The sequence below is a fragment of the Solanum pennellii genome, chromosome 6, assembly GCF_001406875.1.
Source record: "Solanum pennellii chromosome 6, SPENNV200".
Taxonomy (NCBI): domain Eukaryota; kingdom Viridiplantae; phylum Streptophyta; class Magnoliopsida; order Solanales; family Solanaceae; genus Solanum; species Solanum pennellii.
Window position 1 is genome coordinate 60,567,044 of NC_028642.1, and position 17,405 is coordinate 60,584,448.

Genomic DNA, 17,405 nt, shown 5'->3' on the forward strand with positions numbered 1-17,405 from the left:
CCCCCACCACCACCACCACCACCACTACCCCACCCCTTATCACCACCACCCAAAAAAAAATTATTTTTAAAAAATATTTTCAATTTCATAAATTATTTTGTATTCAAGTAAAAATAAAAAATATTCCTCAAAAATATTTTTCATTCATAAATCAAACACTAAAAATCATTTCCGAAAAATATTTTCTACTCACCAACCAAACATGAGAAAATAAGTCCAAAATCTACTTGTTTTCCAGGAAAACATTTTCTAGGAAAACATTTTCCATGGAAAACATTTTCCTTCATACCAAACACACCCTTAATGTTGAACTGATTTTTTTTTTGCATTAGTATTAATTTTATTTTGATTTAGGTTTTATTATAATTATCAACATCTATGAACTATAATCTTTATTGGACCATTCTGAATTCTAAGTTTTAAAAATTCAAATAATATATTAAAAGATAAAAACTATGAAATCCTATAAGAATTATTTTAAAATGATATCAAAGTAAATATTTTTATGTATTAAATAAAATTTTAAAATTACATACATAATGTCGGGTTGGTTTGGTCTCGGGTTGTTTTTTTTAGTTAAACCAAACCAGCACAAATATAGGTGGATTTTTTTTAATACCATACCAAATCGAACCAAATCACTAGTTATATTCTTTTTCAATTTGACTTAATTTACGATTTGATTCGATTTTCAATTCGATTTTTGTACGCCCCTAATTCAAATCATCGTAGAACAGGTTATTAGTGGTTGGCATTTTTAATAGCTTCAGATGAGCCAAAATTTATCTACTAGTACTAGGTCCTTTTGCGAGGCTTATAGTTCAACTCTAATTAGGGCCTGTTTGGCAATAGATTTCCCAAATAATATTTGAGAAAAAATTTGGCAAATAATGTTTGTTATATAATTTGTCATTATTTGGTAACTATTTTAAATACTAGTTTTTTTTTAGTATTTGGGTCAAAATTCATTATTTGAGATTTTTTGAAAATCAAAATTTCACCCCAAACTTTTATCTTTTATAAAACACCCTCTATATTAGTTGTTTGCGTTGTATTACATAATTTTTTTCGTGAACACCAAAATAGTGATAAAATATTTAGTGAGTATTAAATAATGATATGATTGTTGATGAAAATGATGAAAAATTAGCTCAAGCTAACAAAGTCATGTGTTTCTTTACTTCACGATGTATTGTATGAAATGATGCTTGTTGCACTCATTCCAAATTACTACATTGCTCTAGTATCATGGACACTATTTATTATTGTTGTAACGAACATCCAATTGACTTGTAATACAAACTTATTGTTAGTTTTGACAGTTTTTAAAATTTATGGGTATAAATTATATTTTTCTAAAAAGGTAAAATAAATTTTCCAAATCTTGTGGCCAAACACATGGTGAAATTTCACCCAAATTTTCACTCAAATAATATTTGAAAATTTATGACCAAACCCTAGCTAAGATTTGTAAGTGGTGTGTGTTCAATGAAGCCTACCACCCAACTCGAAAAATGGTTATATTTATGGTTACTCCTTACACCCTCATATTTTTGGATACATATTTGTCGATTGAATAGTTGAGCTTCGAATCCTCACACTTTATTATTGTAGACACCTACTTGTATATACATGTATATGTATATTTTCCAATAAAAAGATTGCTCTTAATTTAATTTTTCTATTCATCTAATATTATATTATACCAATCTAACATATTAAATTGAACTCCTAATCTCATTTTTCATCGTTACTTTAAAGATGAAGAAACGTCGATACCCGATCAAGAGAGCTAGTATTGTGTCATTTTCAAGATTCACAAAAATGCATCCATCCAGTGATAACAAAATTTGATAATGTATCTTGTCAATCATCAATTTAATTTTATTTTTATTTTTTATAATGGTTATATTAATTATCAATCATTGAAAGTTGCTATAGTTTTTTTGTATGTAAAAGAAATTATCAGGATCAAATTGATGTTCAGTGCACCACTCATAATATAGCTTATATAGTCCTATATAAGAATAATTGACGAGGCAAATATTCGAAAGAAAATCTTAAAACTTTAATAGGTGGAAAATCAATACTATAAGGTTATAAAATTTGAAAAAATTGGGTGTGATTTATTGTTGACAAAACAATCACACCCTCCTAAGTCGTAGTAGAGATTAAATAATTTTATAATAATCATTTGCAAAGCTATTTATTTAAGGGAAAATTATATATAATAGCAAACTAATAACCTAAAATAAATGGAATAGCTAGGGTTTGATTTAATTGTGCTCCATAGCAAATGTTAGCTAAAATTTGCCAGCGTCTCTCTCCCAGAAATCTCGCTCGCCACTCTCCATTATCGCTTGCCTCTCTCGCTTTATACACAAAAGTGTATAATTCTATTTATGTTTTTTATAAAGCAAGAGAAAATTGTATATACACATGCAAAAATATATGTCTTCGTGTTATACACTTAATTATACAATTTACAAACATTTTATTTCAAATATTGCAGAGAAAAAGGTCAACGAATTATACAATTGCAAATTATACAATTGCATTGAACACAATTTTCTCTAGCTTTATACAACAGAAGTGTATATATTGTGTTTCTGTTTTTGTATAAAGTGAGAGAAAAACATATATCTTCTTGCTATACACTTAATATTGCAGCGAAATAGACAGTGAATTATACAATTGTTCATTATACAATTGCAGTGAAATAGGATAGCGAATTATACAATTGCAGCGAAATATGCCAGCAAATTATACAATTTAGGCCAGCGAATTATACACTTGTATATGTATAGCGAATTATACAGTTTTATGTTTGCTATGGAGTTCAATTATGCAAAGTTTGCTATAGCATACAAATATGAATTTTTTGTTTGCTATATGTGAAAGTTGCCTTTTATTTAAAGGGAAGGATTGGAAAAGGGGATTAAATTAGAGAATGTTAAATTAGTAAGGGACCAACAACAAGTAAATATTTAAAGTGGGAGTCAGAATAAGGGATTAAAAGCGAAAATCCTAAATTAGTAAGGACCCTAAGTGTGTAAATATGATCCTTTTGGGCGACAAATGCTATGTAAAATCAAAAGCAGGTTACACATTCCGTTGGCTCCTCCATTGAAATTGCTCTCAGGAAATGGCGAAAGATTCACCAAAAACTCCCAAGGTAAATTTTATACTTGCTGTTTTGTTTTGCAAAATAGTACCGCTACTTGTAGCTTTTTTGCTTTAATTACAGATCTGTCGCCTGATTTCCGAATGGCTGTTCAGGTTTTGATACATACTTTGTTTTTGTGACAGTCGAGGTCGGCGACGAATCCATCAGTTAGCGTTTGGGCAGCACAGTGTGAAAAATGCTTGAAATGGAGGAGGATTGCGACGCAGGAACAATTTGAAGATATCAGAAGTAGGTTTACTGAAGAACCCTTTAACTGCCCCAATGGTTCTTGTGATGATCCTGCAGACATTGAGTACGATGCTTCTCGAACTTGGGCTATTGACAAGCCCAATCTCCCTAAAACCCCATCTGGCTTTAAGAGAGAATTGTGCCTCAGGAGAGATTACTCTAAGATGGATACTTATTATTTCACTCCTTTAGGGAAGAAACTCAGATCCTTTACTGAAGTTACTACTTTTCTTGAACAAAATCCCCAGTTCACTGACGTTAAATCCTCAGATTTCAGCTTTACCAGCCCCAAAGTTATGGATGACACCGTACCCTCTACCGCTCTTCTTGCCAACTCTCACAAGAAGGGTGCAGCTAAATGACTGGATGGATGGAGCTGGACTTGTTCATATGCTTAGTAGATGCACTGTTTAGAGTCTTAAAGGTTCAACTTATTCGCCATGTATTGTTATTTTCCATCTGCAAAATACATTTCAACTGCTCTATTTACTTTTCGTGGTGATGGATTTGGCTGTGACAAAAAGGAAAATTTGTTAGCCTTCTTTACTTTGAGTTAGCTGCTAACTTGAAGTTTTGCTTCTTTTCTTTCTATATATGCTTCCCCCCCTCGTATATAAAGTATATCTTCGGTTGACAGAAACAGAGTGCACATTCATTTGATCTATATGCCAAAGTACCAGTGAAATAGCGCCTAATAATATGAATTGCCTCATGTTGATGTGAAATAGAAACTATGCGTGCTTTTTTAGCTGTTCATACCGATGTAAAGCCTAAAGAGGATGTATTTAGGTTGGGGAGTTGGTTTTGAGTTGCATAAATGGGTATCGCTTCGGGGTTCAATCCATTCTCATGGAATATGAGGTTGTGTTTGTTATGATTCATCGTTAACCTACCAACATAGGGGTTATATTATTTGTTTGTGGCTGGAGTGAATGAGGTTACCTTGGTATGAAGAGGATGATGTGATTTTCTCTTCCACTTTGGCATTTATAGAATTGAAATTATTATTATTAATTGTTTTATAATTAGAAGACTCAATTATCTTATGATTGATAGTGGAATGGCCTATGCTATGTTGCATGGACTCTTCACTTTTGATGCTACACCCGTGTTAGATTCTCCAAAAATACACTAGAATCCGACACGCACCTGCATTTTTGAAGAGTTGAGCAACATAGCCCCTATGTTAGTAGATAAAATTGTAGGGTTCATATATGAATTACATACATACTATAATATTTCAGGCAGTTTTATGTTCATCTTATGTATAGTAGGGGTCTTGGAGGTTCCAGCAAGGACAAGATAGGTTTAGTAGGGTCTGAGTAGGCTTTTGGCCCGCCGCCATTAGAGATAAAAGATCAAAAGAGTTTTTTAAAATAATGATGTCATTCTGGTGTTATCATCACTGTGCAAGGTCTTGTTCTGAGGTTTTGGAGAATCAATAGTAGTAGTTTTGTCAATCTGGGGTTGGTTTGATATGTGTTTGTTTGCCTATATATGTTTTAAGATTTAGTTTCTAATAACTTACATATGGTAACATGAAAAAGTTTGACGTTTATATCTCCAATTTTCTGAGAGCTGATATTTGTTTCCGATTTATGGTCTCTCCTTTTGGTGGTGTGTTCTGTTCTTCTTGGTAAATTGACTGTCCTCCTTCAGATTCTGCATTTCTTGTTGGTCCATCGAATTGAAGTTGTCTATAGTTTGAATTTGCTCTGGCTTTTTGGTCTCTATATTTTCTCTGTATGTGCAGTTATGTCCAATTCTAACACGGGCAAGGTAGAGTATGTCTGGCCATTCATAAATCATCTCTTGATGGAGATATGTGCATACGTACCGGTTAGTGTTGCTCAAGTGCATACATAAATTTTTGACAAGTCTTCCTAGTTTATTCCCAATTTTTGTCAGAAGTGTAGAGTCGTAGTATTCTGTTGGTAGTTGGGTAATGTAATCTAAGATAGGTGAGTGTGTTTTCATTAGCTACAAAGATATATATATATATATATAGGAAAAATTCATTGATGAGTATGTATTCTGTTGCTCGCATAACATGTATTATTATATGATTTCCACAAAACACGATGGCATACACTATGTCGTTTTTAGATATTCATGGCTCGTGAATTTTGGATTCTGGCTATCCTATGATTAGACAATAATAGTATTAAGCTTATCCATCCTATGACAGGCAGCATATTTGTATCCATCCAGGTTCTTCATTTTTTCTGTCTGGGTTAGAATTTCGTATGATCGTTTTTCCCATAATCTTGTTGATACTATTAATCTTGTTTGATCAAGACTCATTTTGAATACAATACATATACTGGTACATCTTATATTTTAAGTAAGAAAAGAACATTTTATACATAAACAAAAACGTACACTTTTTTATTTTAATTTGAAATACTTCTTCATCTCCAACAATTGTAACCTTTTAGTTTACAAAGAACATAATGCAAATTATGCTGCACTAAGGTAAAAACGTATTTTAGATTAAACAGAAGAAAAGCAAAAACATCATTAATAGTTATGGTGAAGAGAAACCTAACAACTTCTTGTACAAAGACATAATTATGTAACAAATAATACATTAACGAGTTTGAATTCATAGTCTATGTATTATTCCAAAATTGTTTGAATGGGAGTCTATCAAAATCTGCCACTAATATTTGACCAAAAGTTATAGAGAAATTTGCATAATTTATGTATTAGTTCAAAAGTACATTGTATTCAAAGGCAAACGAAACTACAATATCCCCCAATTACAAATAACTAACAGTCACTTGTATGTATATGTCTTTGTAACTCCATATATATATATATTCTAATAATAAAATAAAAGTTATTTAGTTTCAGTTTTGATTGATTCTAACGAAAAAGGAAATACTACTAGTAGTTATTATTAGGACAAAAATGGAATTTCATTAATTTATAGTAATATATTAACCATGATTTTTGACAAAAGTCAATTCGACGAGCATTGATTTGGTACCTATTAAAATTAGTATATGAAATCTGTAGATCTGCAATAAAGTTTGAGTCTTCTCCCCCACATCAAATTCATGGAAATAGTAGCCAAGTTGCAGAAACAGTTTATGGACTTCATTTCAGCTTTGTACCGTGAGGTGGTTTGGTTTTCTTTTTTTCTTTTTACTATATTAGGGAATTTTTCTGATATGAGTTTTTCTTTTGTCTTTTGAAAAGAGATTCTTGGATGATCAGTTTCTTCAGCTTCAGAAATTGCAAGATGAGAGCAACCCAGACTTTGTTTGTGAAGTAGTTTCACTTTTCTTTGAAGATTCAGAAAACCTTATCAACAATCTGACAGCAGCTCTGTGAGAAATAAACTCTTCTTATTGTTTACCTTTAACTGAAATATTGGATCATTAGTTTATTATTTGGTCAATTGTAGTCAACAACAGGTTGTAGATTTTAAGCAAGTTGATTCCCATGTCCACCAGTTCAAGGGTAGCAGTTCCAGGTATCCAATTTTCCTTTTCTGCCATACATTTTTAGGTTTTTGTCATTGACTAAACTACTTTAATTGATGCTTGAAGTTGTATCTTTTTGGTAGACAAGTGATACATCTTGAGTGAATTTTATTGTGATCAAAGATTTAGCCGAATTTAGGTTATTGAATGGAAGTCTTTTAGGAGTTACTAGTATCCCCATTAATCAGAATCTCTGTTATATTTTGCAGCATAGGTGCACAAAGAGTAAAGAATGCTTGTATGGCTTTTAAAACCTTCTGCGAAGAGAAGAACATTGAAGGGTGGGTATAGCTTGATTCTTTTACAATTTTTGCCTTTATCTATCTATCTATTTGTATTATAAGGGTTTGGGTTTTTAGAAGATTTACATAAAAAGATTTGACTTTGTAGACATTAAGAAAACATGTTGTTGGAAATTTTGTTTTCTACCATGTAAATCATAAGTCATTGGTTTTTTTTTGCACATAGTGGTAAAGTGGTTAATTGGTATCAATGCGTAGAAAGATGATATTAGATTTACATACAAACAACATCCAAGGGTGTGTCCTTCTGGTCAATGAAGTGGGCTAAGAACCATGAGATCTCGGGTTAAAATCCCAGTAGAGACAAAAACACTAGGTGTTCTCTTCCCACCCTAGACTTGAGAACCATAAGGTCTCGGGTGGCAGGCATCCCGTAGAATTAGTCGAGGAACACGCAAGTTGGTCTGGACACAAGATTATAAAAAAATTAAGATTTACCTATGATCATGTGGTATATTCTTGGTCGCACACAAAATACATCTATAGGGCATTTTCTAAATCTGACATTATTTGATGCTAATATGGCTTTTCATTTACGAAGGTACAGGTCTAGAACCTTCCAATTTATCTTTTTTCAGACATTTCTACTACATTATAATTGCAGTACCAATGTTGTCGTGTCTTGGTGGCCCCACCTCAAGCATCCTGATCTCTTTGTGTTTCTGGCTCTCTTTTGGGACATTATTTACATAGTTCCAGTAACTAAACAAAACGAATCACGCCTTCTTGGAGTTCTATGTATACAGTCACTGCAGAATAAAGAACAGAGGGATTTGAGCAGAGATGTTTCTGGTTGGTAAAAAAATAAAATTGGAGTCTAACATGCCACTCCATTCTTGTTCAACTCTTATGCTTGAAATTATCAGATCACAAGAATAGACCAGCTTCACTACTGAGTCTCTAAATCTTCGCAAAATTATTGTTGCCCCTTAGGAGGACACCAGTATGAACTGCCTCTGTGCAGAGATCTTTTCAAGTACCATCTACTCTTTTTTCTGCCTCAAATCTGCTTAAGTCTAAGTATTCTCTTTCTTCACAGTTTGAACATGAAAGGCCAATTTAATTGAAGCATCTATTAGTAAAATCTGGTTCATTTTGTTAAAGACCTCATTTAAAGAGCTAGAAAAGGTATGCCCTAACACTTAAAGATGACGTGGATTACCATACCTGCTGGCATATGGTGGAGTATTTGGAAGGATATGAATAGAAGACGTTTTGATGGACACAAGACCTCAATCTTGGTGGAGTATCTACACATACCGTATTTCTCCAAAAAAATAAAATAAAAAAATCTAGCATTTCTAGTTATGTTATAGTATTATATTGGATGAACTATTGTTCTTTTATACTTGCCATTCTCAGCCAAAGAAAAAGTAAATTGGAGAAACTATTGAATATACATGTATCAACTGTTGTGTAAATACATATGGAAGTAACATCAGTCAGCTAGTAAGACCATATAGCTGTGGTGTGGGTATCTAGAATAGTAACAGGTATTACTTTTTGATTACTTTCCTCGTAGGAACTTTCAAACTCTAATTATCATTTTTGATTACTTTTATGTTATCTCATAAAAGCTAAAGCCTTTAATTTATTAATTGCTTTCAAACATGGAATATATAATCGGAAAATGGTAGTAAGAAACAACGAGACCCATATTGTAACCTTGGGTAATTTGGGATTCAAGCCTTCATGCTGTCTTGTTATTGTGTGGTGCATCTAAGTTTGATTTTTTGAATTTCCTTGTGCAGGTGTGTGCAATGTCTGCAGCAGGTGAAACATGAATATTTTCTTGTGAAGAACAAACTTGAAACCTTGATGATGGTAAGTACTCTTCTACAAATGCTTGGGATTTCCAGGTCTCAGTACCATACTGTTGAAGAAAATGCTATTTAGTACATGATGCTTAAATTTCAATGGGTCAAGTGTGGGGATTCTGATGCTCTGCCAATTTAGATCTTTCACAAATTATTTCGTGATAAAGTTTGACAGGGTACGTGTTATAGGTCATACTATTTGACAAGCAATACCTAGAGGCTGGTGTTTGATAATGAAACAGCCCTCTCAGCATCCCCTCATTTGATTTAACCTTTTCCACTCAAGTAATGTTGGAGTCCATGATTTCCTAGCAAGACATTTTTCATGTTTTCTGCTTATAACTAGTTTAAAAAATTTTAAGTTTTCTTGTCACTTCCTTTTACCTGTTTAAAGCCAGGTTTCTGACATTGAATTCTCTTCCATGATTAGGCTTCATTAAAAACTTTTTATTCCAAAGATGTTGCAACTATGTCCAATACATCAATAGTTATTTCTTCTTCTTTTTTTTTTCTAAGTCTGTAAAATCAGCTAAATTGCAGCTTGTTTATAAAATTGCAGCTGGAGAAGCAAATCTTGGCGGCTGGTGGTAGGATTCCTGACCTGTCATAGCTAGGTGCTAATGATTTGAAGTCCACATCCTGAGACAAAGGGAGTAGAGAGAAAAGTTGGCAGTACAGATGAGATTCAAGATTGCTGGATTGTAATAGTTGTAGATGCAAAGTATTTCCATGTGAATAACAGACCTTTTAGGTGTTGAACTATTTATACAATTCTAGTTGTTGAACTTTTTAACCCTTGAATGATTTACTGTGCTTTAGCCATTATTATTATTAAGTAGTAGAACTTTTCAGCTTGTTGTGTAGTCGTATTATATTGTAAATGCACATGGAAGTTTGTTTGACTGCTTGATATATGTGTAGGTAGTTTCAATAAACAAGAAGTCAGAAAATAGGTAGTCAACTCGATCGTGGGAAAACAAGAGAATTGGTTCTCATCGAGTCCATTATTGGTTTTGGACCTCTATGTTATAATGGTGATGCAGTGTCGTTGAGGTGACATGTAAATGTGCACACTCTGTTTGTTGTCTGTATATACTAGTCATCAATTGGTCATTTTTAATGCAAAGTTGGTGGGGTTGGTGCCATCCCCTCTGCCTCTGAATATATAATCAAGTTCACACCCATGGGAAATTAAGTGGGTGGCCTTCGTATATAATACTCCACTACATTATATTTGTTTGTTCAAACTTATAGATGAAGACTACTCCATCGATAACATTATCCTTTTCTGGCCAATCGACCAAATGATTTCCTATACCTAAAATCATCATTCAGAATGTGTTTTTTTCATTTTAGGGTTTAGGGTTAAAAGACAGAGATATTAGTTCTCTTAGCTTGTGTTTTTAACGAAAATTCTAAATTTAATAGAAATGGTGGGGTTGAATAATCTCTTTGGGAGGAAATGCTATAATGTGTTTGTTTTTTTTCTAGTTATGTATTGTAATGGATGTTTTAGATTAAAGGAGATTCGTGACTAGTGTCCATGAATTATCTGCAAATCTTTTGGCTTTTGTTAAAAGCAAATGTCTGATAATGTAGAATTAGGCATCAATCATTGACATATATAGTTGCAAATTGGGACATATTCAATATGTACCAGCTACCTTTTGTTAGCGACCTTTATACTTTCTTTTTTTTTGGGGAAAAAAAGAAAGGCTTTTGTAAGAATATTGGAACAAGACATTTTTTCTCTTTTTTTTGACACAAATTAAAAAAGAATCATTTTGTAACTACTACTACTACTTTGCTTTGGCTTTAAAAAGGAAATGGTGGGGAATGGGAACCAATAATATCATAACAACTTCTAAGAACCAAGTATCATGTCTTGTGAAAAGCAATTATGATTACTTTCTCTATATATAATATAATTAACTCATTATTAGCCACTTCATAATCTTTTTGTTATCACTCTGTCTCAACCTATCAACCTTACTCTTTGTCAAAGAAGTTTTTAAAAAATTATTGAGTTTAGATGAATCTATAAAATTATATTAATCGTTCATGTTTGTTAATTATTGAGCTATGACTTCTCACTCTACAATCTACATGTTTGTATTACCTAAATTGATATTAAAACTCTCTTTAATAATTAACTTAATTCAGCACAAATAATATTGAAATCACAGTGAATATTAATATTAACATTGATTATATCAAGAGTGAAATGATATCCAATATAAAGTGATATTGAGTTTAATGTTTGAACGAATGTACGTAAATAATTTTTTTTTTCAAATCATTATCCTTATTCTTTAAGAATTGTATAAATATAGTGTCTGAGATATTTATATAAAACATTAAATTATTTCATAAAAATTTTAAATTGTTACATATATAATGTCTTCGTTTTAGATGGTAATATAGAAATTTCATAAAGGTAAAATTAAAGAGTAAAATGATCGGCAAAGAGCACGATCCAACGTTGAAGGAGGTAGGGTCCAAAGTAGAGGTGGAGCTAGGTGGGAGTCCATGAGTTCAAACGAATCCATTAACTTTTTCAAAAAACATATATTTGTATAAGAAAATTAAATAATATAAATATATATTTACATGTGAATCCTGAAACAAAATTATTTTAGAACCCCAAATTCTTAACGTCAATACCTAACAAAGACAATAGGGAGAAGATGATTGGTCAACTGTATTTTGCTTTTTCTTCCCACAGTTCCTCCGTGTGTGTTGTTCACCCCCACACTTATTGCATCTTTCTTTCTACCAATATAATAATCAGAACAAAAATCATGAGAAACCTTATACTAAGTAATATCTATTGATTTTAGGCTTCTAAGTTACGGTGGAGAAAATAAATATCTGTCCTTTTTTTTTTCTTCCAGTTTTAAGTATGACGATAAGAGTTTTTTTTTTTGGAGGATAGTGAAGTGATAAAATTACCATAAAAATTTTGTTGATTGAACGTGAAATGACCATCTCATCATCCTAATTTTGTTTTTGGAATTCTAATTCTAGTACTCTATGCACTGATATCGGACATTACATGCAAGAAAAATAACTAAAAAGAGAAAGGCGGTTATGGAATTATGACAAATTTAATTTAATTTAATGTAATGTAAATCAAGTAAGTTGAACAATACGTAAAATCAATGTGCCAAAATTAAAGTTGACTACACATGTAACATTTTGCTAAACATAACACAAACATAGAATTAATTTGAAAACTACTGGAAAGCTAGTCATTCCACAGAAATTTAAGACATCAAAATAATTAATTGACTAAAATAAATAGTATCTCGCTAGTCCACAAACTTATTTAAATTTCAATTGTGTTTATTGAAAACAAATAAACATTTTAGCTAATATTAGTAAAGGTGTATACTTTGTACAAGGAGGATAAAAGATAAATGAGTTGAAATCGTGTAATTTCATTTATTTTAGGCTAAAAACAATAAATATATATAGTAGTAGTTAATACAAAGATAGAAGAAATTAAAAACATAGTAATAAATAAGGAGAGATTGCTGATTGTGCAAGCTGACAAGTGCTGATCTGTCACTCCGAAGTTGAGGTTCGTAATATCCAGGTAGGCTCGTACAACCGTTTGGGGTTACGAACCTCTTCCCGATAAACAAAATTAAAAAGTATAACCCAAAAAACAATTCACTCTGTACCTCCTGTCTGTCTTGTAAAGTGACCGTAGGAACATCAATTCATTCATCTTCTTCTCTCCTAAACCATTAATTTCAGCCATAACCAACAAAGCTTTTGCTTTCTTGTGAAGCATTCCCACTTTGCCTTTGCTGTTGGTTTCCATTAAAGACAGCCTTTCCTATCATTCTTCTCTTCAGCTATACGGTAATTATGATACCATTCTTTCTTCTTCTGCTTCTTCTGCAGAGCACTAGTTTCTCTATACATGCCATTTTAGACCCAATTGATTTCTTAGCTTTACAAGCGATTCGAAAAGGATTGGATGATTTGCCCGGTTCCAACTATTTTGCTTCCTGGGATTTCACTTCGGAGCCCTGTAACTTCGCCGGAGTTTACTGCGATGGAGATAAAGTGATCGCCTTGAATCTCGGTGATCCCAGAGCAGGATCACCAGGGTTAACTGGAAACTTGGATCCTTCTATTGGAAAACTCTCTGCTCTTGCGGAGTTCACGGTGGTTCCGGGTCGGATAACCGGTGCATTGCCCGAAAGTTTTTCTCAGTTGAACAAGCTGAGATTTCTAGGAGTTAGCCGGAACTTTCTCTCCGGTGATATTCCGGCGTCATTAGGCCTTCTCCGGGAGCTACAAACTCTTGATCTTAGTTTCAATCAGCTGACCGGGAGCATCCCTTGGGCTATTGGAGCTCTTCCGGCATTGTCCAACATTATACTGTGTCACAACCACTTGTCCGGTTCGATCCCACCCTTCGTATCCCAAAGATTGACCCGTTTAGACCTTAAACACAACGCACTTTCAGGTACCCTTTTGCCTAATTCATTTCCTTCATCGCTTCAATACTTGTCATTGTCATGGAACCAGTTCACCGGTCCAGTAGATTATCAGTTGAGTCGGCTGAACCAGTTGAATTACCTCGATCTTAGCTTGAACCGATTCAGCGGGTGCATTCCGGGAATTTTATTTACTTTTCCACTGACAAATCTTGAGCTGCAAAGGAATCAATTTTCGGGTCCGGTTTTGCCGATTTCAGAGGTGAGAATTCCGACGGTGGACATTAGCTTTAACAGGTTTTTCGGGGAGATATCTCCGTTGTTGTGTAATGTGGAGAATTTGTATCTGAACAATAACCGGTTTACGGGTGAGGTTCCGGCGTTGTTGGTGGAGCGTTTATTATCTTCAGGAATCCAAGTTTTATATTTACAGCATAATTTTCTGACGGGGATTGAGATAAATCCGAGGGTGGAAATTCCGGTGAGCAGTTCCTTGTGTTTGCAGTATAATTGCATGATTCCGCCGGTTGAGAGCGCTTGTCCTTTGAAAGCCGGGAAGCAGAAGAGTAGGCCTACAAATCAGTGTGTGGAGTGGAAGGGGCAGCAAAACAAGAATACTACTACTGGATAAATAAATCATCCATTATTCTTTCGTTGAATTCAATTTCATTCTATATAAAAAAAAGAGTTAGTAAATGTGCATAAAGGAGAGAAAAATCCCATCTCTGTGTGAAGCAGCCAAAAGAGTGACCAACAATTTTGGCATTTTATTTTTGTGATAGCTAGCCTATTGAATTTACGGATCTCAAATTGAAAGAGATTATATTATATATTCCTTCCTTTCCTTTTTAGTTTTTGTGGATGACACAAAATAGATCAATGCTGCTACTGATTGTTTGTTTTTCATTGGGTTGAGATTCAAGTTACCCTTCTCCTCCACTTATTATATATAATGTTTGTTTGGGATACTCAACTGACACAGACAGACAAAGTAACGTATACGTTACAAGTCAAATATTTATTTATTTTCCTGGATAAGTTGCAATACATACGTTCAATTGTCGTCATCATTAATACATTACACCATACCAATGAATCAGAGTCACGCGAAGCCATAAACGCACAAAATTGAGCTGTAAATTCCATTTAACACGATCTATCTCAACAATTTGTATGTCAATTAATAATGTTGGTTGCATCTTAATTATTATCTGATACAGTATTATTAACTGCTAAGGGGATTGTTTTTTTTCTTCATGAAACGCACGTGGAAAAGAACAAGTTACTCCCCTTTACACAAACAAAAACATAATTTAAAACGAGGGAGGCGAGAGAAAGATGGAGAGCGATGAGCAAAAACTTCAGGAAAAGAGTCAAATGACAACATTTTGCTACGGGACATAATTAAATCAAATTATTATTGTGACATTTAATTTAAATTAATCATTTGCTATTATATATAATTTTTCCATCAACCTACAAACATGTGGTTGCCAATGTCATTGGGCTTTACATGCATGAATAGTAATTTGCCCATTAGTGTATGCAATGTTAGATTTGTGCACTAAATTACTCTTTAATGTTAATATATGTACCTCAACTTCAGTTTCTCCAAAAATAATAATCTAGAGATAACGTATGTATACCTGATGTGATATTCTTTCACTCTTTTTAACTTGAACAATAAATACAATTGAATTCTTTTCATGTTTAAAGACATGAAAAAATCCAAACTTGTGTAATGATACATTTTGTCAATATTAATAAGACTAAACAAAAACACAATTTCATGACAATGACTTCACCTTCTCATTAAAATCACGTTTCTTTAAACATCCAGCTCTTTAATTAGATTGAACCATCCATGTCTCACACCCTCTTTTCCATTTTGAACTTCAACAACATATTTTATGTTTAAACTCCCTTCTATGCTCTAAACATTTTTTCAATCCTTAATTAATGCAAGCAACATAGATCAATCCTTCGGTTTCAAAATAATTTTTTTTACATACAAAATGATATAGACCATTAGTGATTCCAAAAATTTTATCAAGGAAAATCAAAATGCATATTAGTAAAAATAATAATTTATTTTCTTGTATATGACATATCTTTTAAACTAAAATCATAAGATTTAAAAGTTCTCTTTATACTTTTTTAAACTCAATATCAAGGACGAAGTAAGACAAACAAATTGAGTATTCATAAAGCATCCGTACCCCGGTTGACCTCTCAGAAATTTCATAAAAAGGGCTTTCTAGAGATCCCCAATGACCAATCCTCGAAGGATCAGAAAAAAAATGAGCCAGGATCTCCTGCGGGAATGATTTGGAAGATCCAAAACCAAAGATAGTGGTATGTGAGATCAGTGGCGGAATGATGAGGATCTCTGTGAAGGGGGTTCGAAGTATAAAATAGAAAACACATAAAAAAACATGTATATGGAATACGTGATATCAAAAATAGATGTAATTTATTTAATACACATTGTATCCAAGTGGATTCACATGTATTTGAATACAAAGAAAATCTCTCTCACCACTCTCCCATGTACCTAGTATTCCAGATACATGCGAATCATTCAAAATACATACAAATACTTGTATCTAATATATATTTAGTGTGATTCACATGTATTTGGTTCAACCGTTTCCTTATTTTTGTATATCTAGTCACAAAATACATGTACTACTTAAAAAAGACAGTCTTAATTAATGGTATGAGACATAAAATTTTAAAAGTATGAGTGATAATAGTATGTGTGATAGAGAAGTTTGAGTAATTATGTTTACAAAAACTTGGAATCCATGCTAATTTTCTTATGGTGTTTAAGGATGTTGTCAATAGGAGACTATGCAGCCCAATTGCTATGGCAACCCTAAATAAACTTTTTTGGCCGAAACAGGTACTATAAATTTTAAAGAAAATTAAGAAATGTTGTTTAATTTTCTGCTACTATAACCAAAGAGTATTTTTTGTTGTTGGTACTTGTACTGCCATACATGGTTTAATGTATGTATATATAAAAGCTCAAATTTCAAATTCTAAACTAGTGGCTGGCGGCAATGAAATGAAAAGTGAAGCGGCAAAACTAAATTTGACGATCCCAGTGAAACTGAATATCCAATAGAATAACAACACGTTGGCGATCCGCGTGAATCACCCTTTTCTATATATATAAACAACCAAACCAATTTAGTTTTTCATTATCAACCTCATCTCAAATTCAAAGCTTTCAAAAAAAGATATAAGAAATGAGTTCTACAGTTGAAGCAAAGTCCGCTGGTGGTCGAGGTAAGGCCAAAGGTTCAAAAAAATCAGTGTCCAGATCTCAAAAAGCAGGTCTCCAATTCCCTGTTGGCCGTATTGCTAGGTATCTGAAGAAAGGTCGTTATGCTCAGCGTCTTGGCTCTGGTTCACCTATCTATCTCTCTGCTGTTCTTGAATATCTTGCTGCTGAGGTTCGTTCCTTTTTTTTTAAAGAAAAAAAAATAGTATTATTCTTGGCTGATTTATCGAAATTTGCAGGTGCTAGAGCTTGCTGGGAATGCAGCTAGAGATAACAAGAAGAACAGGATTATTCCAAGGCATATACAACTGGCCGTGAGGAATGATGAGGAACTTAGCAAGCTGTTGGGGTCGGTCACCATTGCTAATGGTGGAGTTCTGCCCAATATTCACTCTAATTTGTTGCCCAAGAAGAATGGCAAGGGGAAAGTGGAGTCTGCATCTCAGTCTCAAGAGTTTTAAATTTTATGTTAAAATTATTTCTGTGAATGACATGTTTGCTTCTGCCTTGTCACCTGATTTGCTATTCCGTCTAACAAAAACAATGAAATGAAACAAAAATGTAAACATATCCCCTTGCATTTGGTGGTGTCTTGTGTCCTTGTATCCATTTTTCTTCCTTTGTAACTTGGAACAAC

At 33.1% G+C, this 17,405-nt stretch overlaps 4 protein-coding genes across 4 annotated transcripts; all 4 read left to right on the plus strand.

The window, feature by feature from the left end:
* Positions 1-3,024: 3,024 nt before the first annotated feature.
* LOC107021408 (methyl-CpG-binding domain-containing protein 4-like) lies at positions 3,025-4,006 on the plus strand. The gene is made up of 2 exons (XM_015222067.2): positions 3,025-3,175; positions 3,310-4,006. Exons 1-2 carry the CDS (start codon positions 3,146-3,148, stop codon positions 3,775-3,777), a joined length of 498 nt encoding a protein of 165 aa, XP_015077553.1. The 5' UTR covers positions 3,025-3,145; the 3' UTR covers positions 3,778-4,006.
* A 2,363-nt stretch (positions 4,007-6,369) lies between these two features.
* LOC107021456 (histidine-containing phosphotransfer protein 1-like) lies at positions 6,370-9,927 on the plus strand. The gene is made up of 6 exons (XM_015222124.2): positions 6,370-6,540; positions 6,620-6,750; positions 6,828-6,896; positions 7,116-7,187; positions 8,960-9,032; positions 9,585-9,927. Exons 1-6 carry the CDS (start codon positions 6,478-6,480, stop codon positions 9,633-9,635), a joined length of 459 nt encoding a protein of 152 aa, XP_015077610.1. The 5' UTR covers positions 6,370-6,477; the 3' UTR covers positions 9,636-9,927.
* A 2,602-nt stretch (positions 9,928-12,529) lies between these two features.
* Positions 12,530-14,447, plus strand: LOC107021167 (LRR receptor-like serine/threonine-protein kinase ERL1). Its single transcript, XM_015221775.2, has one exon. It carries the CDS (start codon positions 12,902-12,904, stop codon positions 14,108-14,110), a length of 1,209 nt encoding a protein of 402 aa, XP_015077261.1. The 5' UTR covers positions 12,530-12,901; the 3' UTR covers positions 14,111-14,447.
* Positions 14,448-16,671: 2,224 nt separating this feature from the next.
* On the plus strand, positions 16,672-17,394 carry LOC107023445 (histone H2AX-like). The gene is made up of 2 exons (XM_015224139.2): positions 16,672-16,940; positions 17,008-17,394. The coding sequence occupies exons 1-2, from the start codon at positions 16,734-16,736 to the stop codon at positions 17,227-17,229; spliced, it is 429 nt and encodes a 142-aa protein (XP_015079625.1). The 5' UTR covers positions 16,672-16,733; the 3' UTR covers positions 17,230-17,394.
* Positions 17,395-17,405: the final 11 nt, after the last annotated feature.